Below are 17876 nucleotides of genomic sequence, written 5' to 3'. Positions count from 1 at the left end.
ACTTTCCTTTTTAATCTAATGGATATAGTTATGTATTTTGTTTTTATTTAATGCATCTGTTTTATTTATATCTAATGCATCTTTCGTCTTTTGTTTTAAAGCATCTTCTTTTTCTATTGCAATTTGATTTTCTTCTAAGTAGTCATGCATGTCTTTTTATACTTTCCTTTTTTAATTTAATGGATCTAGTTCTGTTTTTTATTTAATGCATCTTCTATTTTATTTATATCTAATGCATCTTTAGTCTTTTGTTTGAATGCATCTTATTGTTTTTATTTAATCTTTTTATCGGCGAGAACTGCAGGGACCCAAATAACTACTATGAAGTTTAAATAAAATCAAAATATATGCATCATCTTATTTCTTATTCTATTTTATTTATATCGAATGCATTAGTCTTTTGTTTTAATGCATCTTATTGTTTTACTTAATCTTTTTATAGGAGAGAAATGCAGGGACCCAAATAACTAAAGTTTAAATAAAATCAAAATATATGTATTTAACAGAGCTGGGCGCGTTACTGGATATCGCAGCATTATTATTATCATTATTATTATTATTATTATTATCATAATTATCATACCTGCACAGACCGCGTAAACGACCGGAAGTATTTAATCAGTCGAGAAGTGCGGTGACCAGGAGAAATGCTGGTACCCAAATGATTAGGCCTACCTATGAAGTTAAAATCAAAATATATATACATCTTATTTTTTTCCCTCGAAGTCGAGAAGTGCGGAGACCAGGAGAAGACTTACTGCGTGGAGGAGCGCGGGGTGATCCACGTGAACGGCTCGGAGTGGTTCAGGGACACGTGCCGGCTGTGTCGCTGCGAGGAGGGGCTGGTCACCTGCCACCCCGTCAAGCCTCCCTGCCCGCCCGCCCCCCACCCGCTGTGTGTGTCCGTCCCGAGTGACGACCCCGAGGACTGCTGCAACGCCTGGGACTGCTCGAGGCTGGAGACGTGAGCAACGATTATTATATGTCAATTTTTCTTCTAAGTTTCTATATTTTTTTCAGTTTTTATTTTTTGAGGAATTGTTTATTGATTTTTTCTTTATTTTTCGTTTTTCTTAGGTTTTCTTTTTCGATTTTCTTCTTTGTTTCTTTTGCCTTTTCATTTAGCTGTTTTTCGTTTTTGTCTTTTCGTTTCATTGTTTTATCTTCGTTTTTATATCTTTTCATTTTTTATCTCAGTTTTTCTTTCATCTTTTACTTTCATTTATTTTCATCATTATTTTCTTATTTATTTTATATATCTATTAGTATTGAATCATTCTCTTTACAAAACATCAACGCTTAGACACGTGCAGGAAGGGGCTTGTATGCGATTCTCAGTCCATAAGGGAAAGTAAAGGAAAACGAATGTCATATCTTCATCCTCGTTATCTTTATGACTTGCTACTGGAAAGGAAAGGAAAACGAATGTCATATCTTTATCCTCGTTATCTTTATGACTTGCTACTGGAAAGGAAAGGAAAACAAATGTCAACCTTTATCTTAGTTATCTTTATCACTTACTCCTAACACATTCTCACCACTATATCATGTGTGTCGATACCTTTGGACATTTTGAAACCATACAGAAAAAGTACAGCTGGACCCTCTTTTCATTTTCAACATCTTCAACCTTAACATGTACCGGTGCATTTAAACCCGTGAATGAAAAGTTGAAAATCCAAAATCTATAATCCCAATAGTATAAAAACTTCACCTTTTCAACTCTCTCCAGAATGTCGCAACGCTGAATGAAGAGGAAAGAGACCAAATCCAAATCTATTTCCTATTATTACTCATGCTTACCACTTTTTCAACCCCCTCCATCATGTCACGACGCTAAATGAATAAGAAAATACCAGATATATATTTCTCATTGTTAACCCATATTTTCTACCCCATCCATCATGTTACGACGCTAAATGAAGAGGAAAGAGATCAAACGTATATTCCCTATTCTCATCACTCATGCGTAACACTTTTTCTACCCCCTCCATCATGTCACGACGCTAAATGAATACGAAAATACCAAATCTATATTCCCCCCATTAACCCATCCTTTCAGCTCCTCCAATATGTCACGACGCTAAATGAATAAGAAAATACCAAATCTATATTCTCCATTTATAACCAATCTTTTCTACCCCCTCCATGTCACGACGCTAAATGAATACGAAAATACCAATATATTCCCCCCATTAACCCATCCTTTCCAATATGTCACGACGCTAAATGAATACGAAAAATACCAAATCTATATTCCCCATTAACCCATTTTTTCTACCCCCTTCATGTCACGACGCTAAATGAATAGGGAAAATACCAAATCTATATTCCCCATTAACCCATCTTTTCTACCCCCTCCATGTCACGACGTTAAATGAAGAGGAAAAAGACCAAATCTATATCATTATCACTCATTAACACATTCTCCCCCCCGTCCAGCATGTGTCACGACGCCTACGGACAGGTGCGGGAGGAGGGCGAGCAGTGGAGTGGGCGCAACGACCCCTGCCTGCTGTATATGTGCAAACCCGGCGGCATGGTGCTGAGCGCGCGCCGGAGCTGCCCGCCGCCCCGCCGCTACGTGCCCCCAGGTTGCGAGGAGAAGAAGCGTCCGGATGAGTGCTGCTCTGTGCTGTCCTGCCCGTGAGTGTTGGCTGTGTAGTGAAGGTGTCAAGGAGAGGTAGTGAAGGGTGTAGCTAAACTAAATATACAAGGATAATGAATGATTAGAGGGTATAACTAAACTAAATGAGAAAGGAAAAGGAGGGGGTCAAAGGTTATAATTGAACTAATTAAAAAAAAATAAAGGACATAACTAAGGAAAGGAGGTAGTAAAGGGTATAACTAAACTAATTTAAAAGAAGGGGGTAAAGGGTATAACTAAACTAAATTAAAGAAGAAAACTAAACTAAATTAAAGAAGAAAATGAAGGGGTAAAGGACAACTATACTAAATAAAGGAAAAGAAGGGGGTAATGAGTAGTTTTAAGAGCCTACTTATAGTTAGGCAAGCCCTCTGAGCCATAACCGTGAAATGCATTCATGAGAACCTAGCTAATCTCCTTAGGGGCCCTTGGAAATGCTTGTTGTGAGGCAGTAAGAGTGAGAATAGTTAAGTGTTTCTTACCTCGTTTAAAGTCTCCGGTCTAGACACAGCCTGGTTCAAGTCACTAGTCACTTCGTAAATCTGTTAGTCACGCATGCAAATTTATCTTTCCACAGGGAGTGCACGGGAGAAAACGGTGTAAGCTACTCTGCTGGGGACACTTGGGCAGACCCCGCGGACCCGTGCTACACCATGCAGTGCCTGGCGGGCGGCGCCGTGAACAGGGTGAGGAAGCAGTGCCCCGTCGCCCGCCGCCCCTCAAAGGACAACTGTGTACTCACCCACCAAGACTGCTGTCCAACCTGGGTCTGCGGGTAAGATCTAACAATAACTCCATAAACAATAGAAGCACATAATAGTAGTAAATGATGGTAGCGAAAAATGGTAGCTGAAAGTGGTAGTGAATCATGGTACCACTGTTGTACTAATCCAGTGTGATTTGTGTAATATATTTGGCTTAAACATTAACTTATTTAAGAAATCCCGCTCATGGTTGCTAATTCTAATTTACTAAAACATATACATTTACAGCATGGTGAGATGAATTAAGCAATACTACTACTAAATTTCTTTTGTATAAATTTTCTAGGATAGCCAAGCCCAACAATAGACAAGCATACAGTTTAAGAATAATCAGACCATTATTTTTCAAGTCTTCAAGGAAAGTCAAACAAAAGATAACTTAAAAGGTCTGCGATGTGGTGCCTCTATAAAAAAAGAGGGAGCTGGGTAAAAAATTAAGTTTGAATGAATGTTTGTATGAATGAAAATTAATGTTCCGTGGGTCATTAAAGTAATTTGCAGGTTTAATGTGAATGTAATGGTGGTAAACGGCAAGGAATAGAGTTTTTATGGTGATAATGATAATGTAAGAGTTTATGGATGAGAACTGAAGACTGTACAAATTTTAAGGATCAAGCGTAACTTATCTTAACCCGTTACCGTCGCTTAATGAAGACAACTTTTAAGGAATCGGGCGTTACTATTCCTCACCCGTTCCTGTCGCCTTCCAGAGGGTGTGTTGACAGGTACGGGAAGCTACACGCACTGGGCTCGACGTGGACTGACCCTGGCAACCCCTGCATCACCTACCAGTGCAGCGACAGGGGTACGCGGTTGGTCCAGAAGGATGACTGTAAGCCCCTCGGCCTAAAACCTGAACACAATTGCCAGAGGATAAAAAAGGACTGCTGTTACGTGTGGAACTGCGTGTGAGTATCTAATAGGTCTGTTAGAGATAGTTGGTAAGTTCTAATGTAGTTGTTTGGTTATCTCTGTTCTTTTTCCTCTTCTTAGTCACCTAAATCTGATTGCCAAAGGATCTAGGACTGTCCTGGTGTGTGTCACTGCTTGTAAGTGTGGAATGGGTCTGTTTCATGGGGATTTAGAGACGGCGAGTTCTAATGTATTTCTTTGGTTAGCGTTCTTTTTCCTCTTCTCTTCGTCACCTATTTGGACTATACTGTTGTGTGTGGAACTGCTTGTGTGGAATGGGTCTGTTTCATGGGGAATAGAGACTGCGAGTTCTAATGCAGTTCTTTGGATATCTGTGTTCTTTCTCCTCTTCTCTGCGTCACCTAAATCTGATTGTCTAAGGATCTAGGACTGTACTGTTGTGTGTGTCACTGCGTGCGTGTAAGTGTGAAATGGGTCTGTTTCATGGGGAATAGAGACGGCGAGTTCTAATGCAGTTCTTTGGTTATCTCTGTTCTTTTTCCTCTCTCCGTCACCTAAACCTGATTACAAAAGGATCAAAAAGGACTGCAGTTACGTGTGGAATTGCCTATAAGTGTGTAGTGGGTTTGGTGTTTCTTAGGTAATAGTTGGGGAGCGCTAATGCAATGGTTTTCTTTTGTTCTAGTTTTGCTTTCACATGTCCTTAAACCTCTGGCACTGGCTCTCTACAATAGTTTTTCTTAAGAGTGACGGTTCCTAATTCAATACTTTGGTTATCTATTCATGTTCTCGTTTGTTTTGCACCGTTGTTCAGACCTCTGACACTGGTTTTCTGCAATGGTTAAAAAAATAATGACCCTGAATCTGTACGTAGCAGTCAGGGGGAAAAAATATATAAATAGTCAGAGGATAGAGTAAGAGATCAGGGAGGAGTGGCAGGACCTCGACAACCCACTCTGCAATGCTTTATTCTTAGGTGGTAACACTGAACATACCCATTCATAAGGGGGCTTCGTGGTGCAGTGGTTAGCACACTTGGCTCACAGCCGAGAGAACCCGGGTTCGATTCCCTGGCTGAGTGGAAAAATTTGTGCGGCTTTTCAGATACCCTACGCCCCTGTCCACCCAGCAGTGAATGGGTACCAGGTATTAATCGGGGGTTGTCTCCCGTCTCATGGTATCTGTTGCCTTCTCCTGTAATTCCTTCCCCTCCTGTCTTTCCGGCATATGACCACAGATGTTGCGCCGACTAAACAAAACTTTCCAACCCATTCATAACTTTTTTTCAGAGGAGACAAAACTCACTGCGTGGATGACCAGGGGGTGGAGCGGAGGGTCGGGGAGGAGTGGTACAACCCTGACAATCTGTGTATCCAGTGTCGCTGCACGGAGGACCTGACCATCGTGAAGGCCATCAGGGACTGTGCTCGGCCGGTGCCCAAACCCAGCCCGGACTGCATCATGGAGGTGACGTCTTGCTGTCCCTTCTGGAGCTGCCCGTGAGTCTTTCAAATAGGGTTCGGTTAGATATTAAAACGCCTTCTTGAATTTTTAGTTGAATGTCAGATTTGTTGAATGTTTAAGCTGGAATTTCAATGTTTCATCAATATTTGGTTCAGCTCGGTATTTAACACCGAATCCATGATCCGAGTAGAACCTCGGATTTCTTGAAGGGTTTGGCTGGAAATTCAATCTCTTTCATCAATATTTGCTTCAGCTCCGTATCCAAGAGTTGAACCTCAGATTTCTTGAACGTTTTGGCTGGAAATTCAATGTTTTATATTAATATTCAGTTAAATTCAATATTAAGAGCGGTGTAAGGGAGAAAAGAATGAAAGCGCTGGTTGACTCGTGCATAACAGATTAAAGAAGGAAGATACTGGTTAACTCTGGCATTAGGGATTGGATCAGTTGAACCGTAAGGGTTGAAAGAATGAAGATGCTAGTTAACTCTTCCATAAACCTATAAGGGATGAAAGAATGGAGATGTTGGTTTACTCTTGCATTAGGGATTTCGTTAAGAGAACCATAAGGGTGAAAAAACGAAGTTACTGGTAAGGGAGGAAAGAATGAAGATGTTGGTTAACTCTTGCATTAGGAGTTTCCTTAAGAGAACCATAAGGGATGAAAAAACGAAGATACTATTAAAGAATGAAAGAATTAGGATGCTGGTTAACTCTTGCATAAGGGAGTTGATTGCGTGCCCCTTCCCCTATCAGGTGTGTGGACGCATTAGGGGTGGAGCGAGCAGTGGGGGACGTGTGGAAGCACCCAACCAACGAATGTGTCTCGCTGGAGTGCACGAGGGACGGAGTGCGACAAACACCAGTGGCTTGCCCGCAGATGTCTCTTCGCCCGAACCCCCGCTGCGTGATGCATTTCGACGGCTGCTGCCCGGCCTGGAACTGCCCGTATGTTTACTAACCGTTTATTGAGTTGTTTTTTAGGCATTTCAATAGCAAGGCACAAAAACGGGAACAGAAAGGCCCGCTAGATCCACTGTTCAAAAATGAAATCAGAACGAGAGGCCAAAAGAGGTCAATTTCGGGTGGAGAGGTGTCTTAATACTTGAATGAAGGTGTTATTTTTATATGGATGAGACCCTTTTTGTTAGCATTTCCTTTGGGGTTTCAGGTATTCATAGTAAAATTATCTTGAATATGAAGTTTTAAGAGCTACAATTGTTTACCAGACGCATAGTGAGTGCTGGTAATGTTTTAAGATGATTAAGGCATTGTTTTCATATGGGTGTGAGACTCTTTGTTAGTAATTCCTTAGGGGTTTGAGGCATTCATAGTAAAATTATCTTGAATATGAAGTTTTAAGAGCTACAATTGTTTACCAGCCTCATAGTGCTTTAAGATGTTCTAATTTCGTTATTAATATTTCAAGGGTTTCAAGCATTCCTAGCATAAATGTTTAGTTCGAGAAGGTGAAAAGGTGGTTATAAGTCCGTATTTGTGGTGGGATTCTGTTAGTCAATGGTCTCTTGGTACTAGATGCATAATCTGGAAAATTATTATATGTACTATTAACAAATGATACGTGTTTCAGGGCAGCGTGTCCAGACCCGTTCAGCTTCAACCGAAACTGCTTCCAGTACTTCGACCAGTGTTACTCAGACCACAACTGCCGCGCGGGGGAGAGGTGTTGCCTGGTGGCCGGCTGTGGCAGGGAGTGCATGGGTGAGTCTGAGCCAAGTGTAGGTAGAGCCAGCACAGCGTCTACAATTTTGGAGTATGGAAGATTTTTGAAGCTTTAAAAATGACCGCTCTTTTCAGTGTTTTTTCTCTTCAAAAGGATAATGAAAGCCCTGTTCCCTTTCTAAGCTTCCATTGCTGTTGTGATTACTTGAGGTTTCCTAATTTTCAGATAAGAACTCTTCAGATTACATTAGTATTAACTTCAAACACCATTTTCAATCTACAAAATCATTTTTCAGTAAAGTTTATCCTTAAACCTAAATTCAGCCAACTTCTTAAAAACATCTTGGTTTATATAGACAGTATAACTCTACTGATTCGAGTCCCACTAATACGAAAATCTAATATGAAGATCCTTGAAGGCGGAAAATTATAATCAAATATTTCGCCATTTTTTTTGACAGGAAATTGTCATCCAAAATAATAAGTCTGGATTCTGGAGTAAATCTGAATTCATATGTACAGTAAAACTCCACTGACCTGAATCTCCCACATTAGAAACTCTGGTAGGAAGATTCTTGGCCTGGATTCTGAAGTACAGATAATAGTTTTCTTGCTCAAGTTTCCTCTCTCTCGCAGCGTCCAAGGTTGGCCAGTGTCCGGTCATCAGGTTCATCGTGGCCCCGCAGTGTGACTATGAGGACAAAATCGACGCCTGCCAGACGGACCAGCAGTGCCCGGGGACCCAAAAGTGCTGCTTCGTGGTCTGCAACAAACAGTGTGTGGACCCAATCTAGAAGTAGGTTTTCCATTCTGTACGCCCTCATCCATGTATCATCCACCACAGGCTCGAGGGATAGTGTGACGGAGATGAGCACCAAGGCCACGCGGAGGTATAGTGTATGCTCTCAATTTACTTCCATTTGGGCGCACTCAATAAGGGAGGCGATGCAGGTTTTTTTGTTTTTAGGATTATCTCAACGAATATATCACAGCGTATATGCCTCGTTATGCTACTTAAACCTAAGGAATGTTATTGCTCTATTAATAAGCTGGACTCTTTGTGCTATTGTATGAAGTTGAGGACAAATGATGTAGCTACGCGTGGCTGCTGTGATAATCTCCGTCGCATTAGCCCTTGAGCTGTGGTGGATAGGACCTGGTGGGTGGAACATATCGCACTCTGCCATATTGTACCATTTTGTAACTTATGTGAAGTGTGGATCATACGCTATAGCTACTCAAGGCCTTGGTGGGTAAAACATGATCGTATATGCTTGTGTAAAAGAAGAAAATAGAATGAGAAATTAATTTAACTCTTCGAAATCTTTTATCAACATTTAAAACTGATCATAATGCGTGTTATTTCTCATCACTGCAGCAGAGAAGTGAGCCAACCAGCTGTCGACGTCTGATGCGGACCATTTTATTTTTTTTGTTCCTTTTTGTTTGTGAATAAAACATCGATGAAGTAAATTAAGTTTCACTTTCTTTTCGGGCGGCTGTTGAGGTTGAATCTAATGAGTAGCCGATGGCAAGATCCAAATTATTTATATCTTGGCCGGTGTTACATCTTCTGCATCTTGGCCTTTTCCGATGTTTCGTCCAACTGTGATTGCTATTTCCGGTAAACGGTCGCCTGTAAGAGCTGCTGCGGGAATATTGAGGGAGATGTTTTGGGACGCCATTTTGGTTCCGATCAGCTGACCGCCTGCACGGTTAGGCTCTCCCCCACACCTGCGGGGAGCTTATTAGTTTTTTCAAGTTATATTATGAGTGGATATAAATCTACAACAGGTCACAGGTAGACAGGTTGTCACAGGTAGACAGGTTTTTTTCTTCTCAGGTTTCTCTTTTTCTCTTCTGGATCTGGATTTATGATGCGCAGGGCACCTTTCAGGTCCATAACACGCATATTTGTGTTGGCTGTTGGGGGGACGGGGGAGCCGAGTGTGCAGGGGAGGGAAGTGAATCAAGTGTAATTGTTTGTGTTGGTGTGTTGTGGTGATAAGTGTGTATTTGTTTTCTGAATGAGTATTGTACCGCAGTCTAAAATCTGTTGAGGGAGGCTGTTCCAGTCACGTATGGTGCGTGGAAAGTACGAGTGCTTGTATGCGTCAGTGTTAGTGTGATATGTTTGGTATTTATGGATGCGTGTTACGAGTACGTTGACTGTTTGTGTTGTGAAGGTATGTGTGTGGGTCAATGTCGATGTGAGTGTTTGTGATCTTGTACATAAGTGTAAGTGTGTGCTTGTCTGCGTAAGTGAAGAGGTTCCATGTTTATCTGTTTGATCCGTGTTGTGATTCCAGGCGTTCGAGTGTAATTGTTTGTAATGAACCTTGCCGCCTTGGTGTTGATTTGTTCTAACCTATCAATGTTTCTGTGTGTGTAAGGATCCCACACCGTGGAGCAGTATTCCAGTGTTGGTCTCAAGTGTGTCCTAAGCTATGTGTTTAACGTCAGGTGTGCAGTTATGCAAATTCATCCTCAGAAACCCCAGTGTTCGGTTGGCTGTGGCACTGATATGGTCTATGTGAGTGTTGAACTTTAGGTTAGTGGAGAGGTGGACACCAAGATACTTGTGTGTGTGGACTGATTCAAGGTGTGAACTATGGAGAGTGTAAGTGTGATGGATGGGGTTGTGAGCTCTGGTGAATCTTAACAGTTTGAACTTGTCAGGGCGGAAATGCATCTGCCAGGTGCGCTCCCACCGCTGGAGGGCGTCCAAGTCTTTTTGTAGCAGTCTGCAGTCGTCAGTAGTCTTTACTGCTCTAAACAGCAGGAGGAAAAGAAGGGGGCCTAGAACGGTGCCTTGTGGGACACCTGAAGAAACCGGGACAGTGTCAGATGAATATCAGTCAAGAAGAACACGTTGAGTCCGGTTAGTAAGAAATGCAGTGATCCAGTGAAGAATAGGTCCTGAAATGCCATAGATTTTCAATTTTAATGTTAGTCTTTTGTGCCGGACGTTGTCGAAGGCCTTGGCAAAATCTAAAACAATCGCGTCAACTTGTTTGATGTCACGTCGGTCAAGTAGCCTCGCAATGTCGTGAAACGTAGTAATGAGTTGCGATTCACATGAGCGTTTAGGTCGAAAGCCGTGTTGAGTCAGTAAGGATGTGTGTGTCAAGGTGATTCATTATGTGTGTGTATTGTGCTCGAAAATTTTACATGGAATCGATGTTAGTGAGATGGGGCGATAATTGGCTGGGTCAGTCCGGTCACCTGTCTTGAATAAAAGGTTAATATTTGCCAAAAGCCAGTCAGAGGGTAATGAGGTGGATGATAGGGATTGGGTGAATATGGCCTAAAGGATGGGGGCAAGGATGGGGGCAAAGGATTTAAGCACGAAGGCGGAAATGTTGTCGGGGCCAGTGGATTTAGTTGTGTCAAGTCCTTCCAGTAATTTTTGTATTCAGTTAGTCGTAATGTCAAGGGGAGGTATGGGGGGGAAGGGGCTGTGTGGCATGTTTGGTGTCAGGTTGTGTTCTTGTGTGTACAACGATTGGAAATGTGTTTTGAGTATTTGTGCTTTGTGTTGTGGGCTGGTTACTAATGTGTTAGTGTTGTCTTTTAGTGATGTAATCGTGGTAGTGTCATGTTTGCGCGTCCTAAGGAATTTGAAAGTTTCTTTTGTTATTTCTTGCGTTACGTCTTCACTCTTCTCTCTTCTCTTCTTCTTTTCTTCTCTTTTCTTCTCTTTTCTCTTCTTCTCTATTCTCTTCTCTCTTCTTAATTCTCCATTCTTCATTCTCCATTCTCCATTCACTCCATTCTCTTCATTCTCTCCATTCACTCCATTCTCTTCATTCTCTCCATTCACTCCATTCTCTTCATTCTCTCCATTCACTCCATTCTCTTCATTCTCTCCATTCTCTATTATTCTCGAGTCTCAAATCATTCTCTATTCTCTATTCTCAAATCATTCTCTATTCTCAAATCATTCTCTATTCTCTATTCTCAAATCATTCTCTATTCTCTATTATCAAATCATTCTCTATTCTCTATTCTCAAATCATTCTCTATTCTCTATTATCAAATCATTCTCTATTCTCTATTATCAAATCATTCTCTATTCTCGATTATCAAATCATTCTCTATTCTCTATTCTTAAATCATTCTCTATTCTCTATTCTCAAATCATTCTCTCTCCTCTATTCTCAAATCATTCTCTATTCTCTATTCTCAAATCATTCTCTATTCTCTATTCTCAAATCATTCTCTATTCTCGATTATCAAATCATTCTCTATTCTCGATTCTCAAATCATTCTCTATTCTCGATTCTCAAATCATTCTCTATTCTCTATTCTCAAATCATTCTCTATTCTCTATTCTCAAATCATTCTCTATTCTCAAATCATTCTCTATTCTCTATTCTCAAATCATTCTCTATTCTCTATTCTCAAATCATTCTCTATTCTCTATTCTCAAATCATTCTCTATTCTCGATTCTCAAATCATTCTCTATTCTCTGTTCTCAAATCATTCTCTATTCTCTATTCTCAAATCATTCTCTATTCTCTATTCTCAAATCATTCTCTATTCTCTATTCTCAAATCATTCTCTATTCTCTATTCTCAAATCATTCTCTATTCTCTATTCTCAAATCATTCTCTATTCTCTATTCTCAAATCATTCTCTATTCTCTATTCTCAAATCATTCTCTATTCTCTATTCTCAAATCATTCTCTATTCTCAAATCATTCTCTATTCTCTATTCTCAAATCATTCTCTATTCTCGATCCTCTAATCCTCACACAGTCTTTACTTCCTTATGTATCTATTTTTTTTTTCTAGATGAAGGAAGCAGTGTGAAGGTAAATCAGTGTTACCAAATTTGGCCAACACCTCAGAAAAACAAGCCTCGGTCTCTTCCCATATTGTGCTTCCTCATTCTTGTCACCTCCTCCTCTTTGTAATTATTATCGTCGTTTTATTTTCAGCTTCCTAGTTTTCTCCCTTCTTAATTTTCTCAGTTTTTCTTTTTCCTTTCTCCATTTTTTTGTTTCGCTATTTTTAATTGTTAGTAATACAAGTTCATAATATTTTTACTAATGCTTTTGTAGTCATTATTACTACTGTACTTAAGTAAAATGAACTGAATTTGAGGTATTATTATCATCATCATCATCATCATCATCATCATCATCATCATCATTATTATTATTATTATTATTATTATTATTATTATTATTATTATTATTATTATTATTATTATTATTATTATTATTATTATTATTATTATTATTATTATTATTATTATTATTATTCTCGTTCTCATTCTCATTCTCATTCTCATTCTCATTCTCATTCTCATTCTCGTTCTCGTTCTCGTTCTCGTTCTCGTTCTCGTTCTCGTTCTCGTTCTCGTTCTCGTTCTCGTTCTCGTTCTCGTTCTCGTTCTCGTTCTTTTTCTTACTCTTTTTCTTACTCCTAATCTTATCATCACTGGGTGCCGGCGGGATGAGCCTTTCACTTTTAGCCTCGGTGTAGTGGAGGTGGCGGCGGTCGCTGTTTGGGCGGTTTGATCCTTGGCTGGGTTTGCTCGCATTCTCTAAACTTGACATTTATACCATGAAAGCCGCGCCGAAGTAAATCCAAGATGCAGCTGCCCCCGACGCAGTGTTTAGAGGATAAGTGAGAGTCGGGCTGAGCCTTTCACTTGTAACCTCCGACTATAAAGTGCAGATGGCCGCGGATGACGCCTAGTTGATTACCTCGAGTTATTATTTTTTTATTACTATCATTATCATCATTAGTAGTAGTAGTAGTAGTAGTAGTAGTAGTATAGTTACATCAACCATCATCATCAGTATTCCAGCAAAACTAAAGAAATCAAAATGTTCTATAAATTTTGTATGAAGTGAAGGGGATGAGGAATCTGATAACCACTCGAAGGATCCCGGAATCTAACTTATGAGATATTTAAGGCAAAGCGGCCGTGATAAGGCGTGGCGAGTCGAACTGGGGATGCGAGAGGTTATTGTGTAGTAACCATAAGCCATTTTGCCACCAGTAGTTTTTTTTCTCATTTTAGTGTGTATGTGTGTGTGTGTGTTTTGTGAGTGGAGATTGGGGTAGAACACACACACATGAGGTAGGACACACACACACACACACACACACACACACACACACACACACACACACACACAATTATTTTTATTACCATACCACACGCTTCGTTACCCATCTGTGTGTATGTGTGTGTGTGTGTGTGGCAAGCTGGGAGGTGTATAAACAAAGAAACAGCCTTCAGCAAAACCGCGGAATGTGTGTGTGTGTGTGTGGGGGGGGGGGGGGGGGTGCAAAATGAAACCTGTAAAAGATGATATGCACGTATTGTCTCGTTCCGGAGGTTCAGGCGTCGGGGCATTCACAGGCTCTTGGTACATGACGAGGAAACAGGCAGGGGCGAGGAGTTTTGACGGTGTGTGTGTGTGTGTGTGTGTTGCAGAGAAAAGCACTTTACCCTATGACTTTGCATTTACAAAAGAGAGAGAGAGAGAGAGAGAGAGAGAGAGAGAGAGAGAGAGAGAGAGAGAGAGAGAGAGAGAGACACAGAGACACAGAGACACAGAGACAGAGACAGAGACAGAGAGAGATTCACCTCGTTGGCTCGTATTCACAAAAACCTTGAGCGGTTGTTATGATAATTTTAGAAGACCACAGAGGATACGCGTCGGGTTTTCATGAGTGTTTCCCTGCATACTCACTGCCTTGCAACACTTCCGCCAGGGTTGTGAATCCACGCTTGGAAATCAGTAGACCAAAAAGAGCTGAATAAGACAAATACATATACTGAGGACTCGAAACGTTAGAGAATCTGTTCAGTAATCTTAAGTCTGGTATTACAAGACACTCTTGCTTCTAACATCAGCTATTTCTAAAGATCAGTGAGGGGATCAGTTGGGTTCTAATGAGCGTCTCTTTAGGTTCATGGTCCAGAAGAAGGGTCAGACTATCACCAGGGTCATAAAACTACTCCTAGAAATCCCCACAACTACTACGAAAGCCTTGTCAAATATGTGTTCTTGGGGGGTCAGTTGGGTTCTAATGAGCGTCTCTTTAGGTTCATGGTCCAGAAGAATGGTCAGACTATCACTAGGGTCATAAAACTACTCCTAGAAATCCCCACAACTACTACGAAAGCCTTGTCAAATATGTGTTCTTGGGGGGTCAGTCGGGTTCTAATGAGCGTCTCTTTAGGTTCATGGTCCAGAAGAAGGGTCAGACTACCACCAGGGTCATAAAACTACTCCTAGAAATCCCCACAACTACTACGAAAGCCTTGCTAAATATGTGTTCTTGGGCGGCGGAATGTCTCATAATACGACCTTTAATTAAACACTTCTCTTTACTAACACTAATTTTTACTTACTCTACTCATTACTTACACTTCTCATTACTTACACTACTCATTACTTACACTACTTTTTACTGACACTACTATTTACTAACACCACTTTTTTCTAACACGACTTTTTACTTACACTACTCTTTACTAACACTACTCACTACCCGCCTCTGACTCCTTTATGCGTTATTAAGATTCTTAAGAATGATGTTTTCTATGCCCTCTCAGGCCTCAACTCTCCTATTGTCCTTAAAAACTGTGCTTCCGTACTGACACCCTGCTTGGTCAAACTCTTTCGCCTCTGCCTATCAACGTCTACCTTTCCTTCCTGCTGGAAGTACGCCTTCATACAGCCTGTGCTAAGAAGGGTGACCGTTCCAATCCTTCAAACTACCGCCGTATAGCTTTACTTTCTTGTCTATCTAAAGCTTTGAATAAATCCTTAACCGGAAGATTCAAAACCACTTCTCCACTTCTGACCTTCTATCTGATGGCCAGTATGGGTTCCGCAAGAGGCGTTCTACTGGCGATCTTCTTACTCTCTTAACTGACTCTTGGTCATCCTCTCTTAGCCGTTTCGGTGAAACTTTCTCAGTTGCGCTAGACATATCGAAAGCTTTCGATAGAGTCTGGCACAAGTCTTTGCTTTCTAAACTGCCCTCTTTCGGATTCTATCCTTCTCTCTGTTCCTTTATCTCCAGTTTCCTTTCCGGCCGTTCTATCTCTGCTGTGGTAGACGGTTACTGTTCTTCCCCTAAACCTATTAACAGTGGTGTTCCACAGGGCTCTGTCCTATCACCCACTCTCTTCCTGTTATTCATCAATGATCTTCTTTCCATAACAAACTGTCCTGTCCACTCATATGCTAACGACTCCACTCTGCATTATTCAACTTCTTTCAACAGCAGACCCTCTCAACAGGAATTACAAGACTCCAGAGTGGAGGCTGCAGAACGCTTAACCTCAGACCTTGCTATCATTTCTGATTGGGGTAAAAGGAACCTTGTGTCCTTCAATGCCTCAAAAAAAAAAAATCTCCACCTATCAACTCGACACAATCTTCCAAACACCTATCCTCTATTCTTCAACAACACTCAGCTGTCACCTTCTTCAACACTAAACGTCCTCGCAGGGGAGGAAAATCTCCGCCCCCCAGAAAATCTCGAGTGTATGCGGATAGTGGGTACAGACTTGACTCGCTTATAATGTGCTGCAACTATAATACGGAATGTGTCGTCGGCTGTAGGCATATGCAGGCGCGGATACGTGGGTGGGGAGCCAGATGGCCCGGCCCCCCCAAAAATATTAGGATAACTAAAATATTTGAAATACCCATGAATTGAGAAAACATAAAATATATTTAAGATATCCCTAAAAAGCTAGAGAGCTGGGGAGCGAAGCCGGCCGCCGCTAGATAGCTCTGGACGCTGTCCTCCGAACTTTAAAAAAATCCTCCTCTATAGGTTTTTTGGGCTTTACTATGCGGAGGTGGACGGGATGCTCAGGCAAGATTTAAAAAATTTCGGTGTCTGATGTAATTTTTCACTCTCCTGCAGGGCCAGGGCACAATGGGCACGTGCCCAGGGCCCTGCGCTCTTATGGGGCCCGCACTCATCTAACAATCTATATACTTGTACAGGGCCGTAGTACGCCGTACCCGGTGGGGGGGGGGAGGGAGTGTCGGACGACCCGTAGCTATTTCCAATTTTCAGATGTAGGTGATGAAAGACAAGTTTCTAAATCGTTCGAACCATCCCCACCCGTGGTGATGGTTCGGCCAGGGAGGTGGGATGGTGCGGACACTCGTAATACTCGCCATAATATTAATATAACTTAAGTTTGATTGGCTAATAAACAAAAATATATCTACTGCAAGACATCTGTATAAGCACAAAAGTATCCTCTCAATATTTAAAGGAAAAAAAATTAAAGGAGAACTACAAGAAATATCTCAAAAATTTTGGTATTATGGCTTCCTTCTCTTTTCACAAGCATAATATCTGAATATAAATCAACCAAATTAACCTTTTTATAACCGTTGCAACACCTATAGTGTTTAAATTGACATAAATTTATTAAAATCATGAAAAAATCAACCGTCCGAATCATCACGACTCTATAAAAAACAAATGTGTGGTCACACTACTTTTCCAGCACGAGAGCTGGCCGGGTGATCGTGTTACACGGCAACACCTTCGCCGTGCATCGCTGCGTCACCGAAATAATTTACATCTCGCTACTTGCCATGGTTTTGAAGTGAGAGCTTACGATACACCCTGAAAATATTACATACGAGATGAAAAAACATAAAATCGGACTTGCATCGAAAAGAACAGCTCTGAGGGCGTGGTTGTCCCTTTGTGGGCCAAGGCAACAAAGTTTTGCATATTCACACAAAATCTCGCGGCACTCAGTCCCATACACTTTACAATAATTGCTGTGGCCGGACCATCCCACTGTCCGAATCATCACCGCTCTCCCCTACCGTCGGCCAAGAGCGCCTGAACGGACTTGCCTTCCTCTGTGTCCACTATGATATTCCCATTTCAGTCGAGAGAGTGATAAGCAAATTCGGCGAAAAAAACGCCGACTACTCTTTGCTTTGTGAAGCTCTTGTTGAATACTTGGGATTGTGTAAATATATTTCTTTAGATCAGCCAATCTTTGCTAATGTGTTACCTCAATCCCATGCAAGAGAAGCCCTATAAAAATTCCTTTATATCATCAGCTGTGTTTAATTTTACATATCAACTCTTTTTTGTTAAGGTTAGGTTTGTAGTTTATATATGACCTGTATTATGATCACCCTTGCTGCTTACATATCAAAATAAACATTTAGTTTTCCTCGAATGCTCGTATGGTGATGATTTTTACCTGTTCGGATCTGTTTTTTTACTGGTCGGATGTACAATTTGAATTGTCTCTTGTTATTGCTTGCCAGCTTAAATATTGATTGCACTTCATATGTTTATATGTATATATATATATATATATATATATATATATATATATATATATATATATATATATATATATATATATATATATATATATATATATATATATATATATATATATATATATATAT

The 17876-nt window shown here is 40.7% G+C and overlaps 1 protein-coding gene across 2 annotated transcripts in view; it reads left to right on the top strand.

The window, feature by feature from the left end:
* The window catches only part of LOC127002109 (kielin/chordin-like protein), a 40542-nt gene that overhangs the window by 3499 nt on the left and 19167 nt on the right, over positions 1-17876 (top strand). The window contains exons 5-13 of one of the 2 annotated variants that reach the window (XM_050867679.1): positions 727-964; positions 2443-2646; positions 3225-3422; positions 4122-4319; positions 5574-5783; positions 6504-6695; positions 7339-7469; positions 8067-8226; positions 8809-8903. In XM_050867679.1, the coding sequence (XP_050723636.1) occupies positions 727-964; positions 2443-2646; positions 3225-3422; positions 4122-4319; positions 5574-5783; positions 6504-6695; positions 7339-7469; positions 8067-8224 (1529 nt within the window). In that variant the 3' untranslated portion in view covers positions 8225-8226; positions 8809-8903. Of the gene's footprint in view, positions 1-726; positions 965-2442; positions 2647-3224; positions 3423-4121; positions 4320-5573; positions 5784-6503; positions 6696-7338; positions 7470-8066; positions 8227-8808; positions 8904-17876 lie in introns of those variants that run through there. The other variant, XM_050867678.1, reaches the window with a different exon arrangement.

This window comes from Eriocheir sinensis, chromosome 22 (genome assembly GCF_024679095.1).
Source record: "Eriocheir sinensis breed Jianghai 21 chromosome 22, ASM2467909v1, whole genome shotgun sequence".
In the NCBI taxonomy this organism is placed as follows: domain Eukaryota; kingdom Metazoa; phylum Arthropoda; class Malacostraca; order Decapoda; family Varunidae; genus Eriocheir; species Eriocheir sinensis.
The sequence above is the reverse complement of the archived record's forward strand: the minus strand, read 5'-3'. Positions and strand labels throughout refer to the sequence as shown.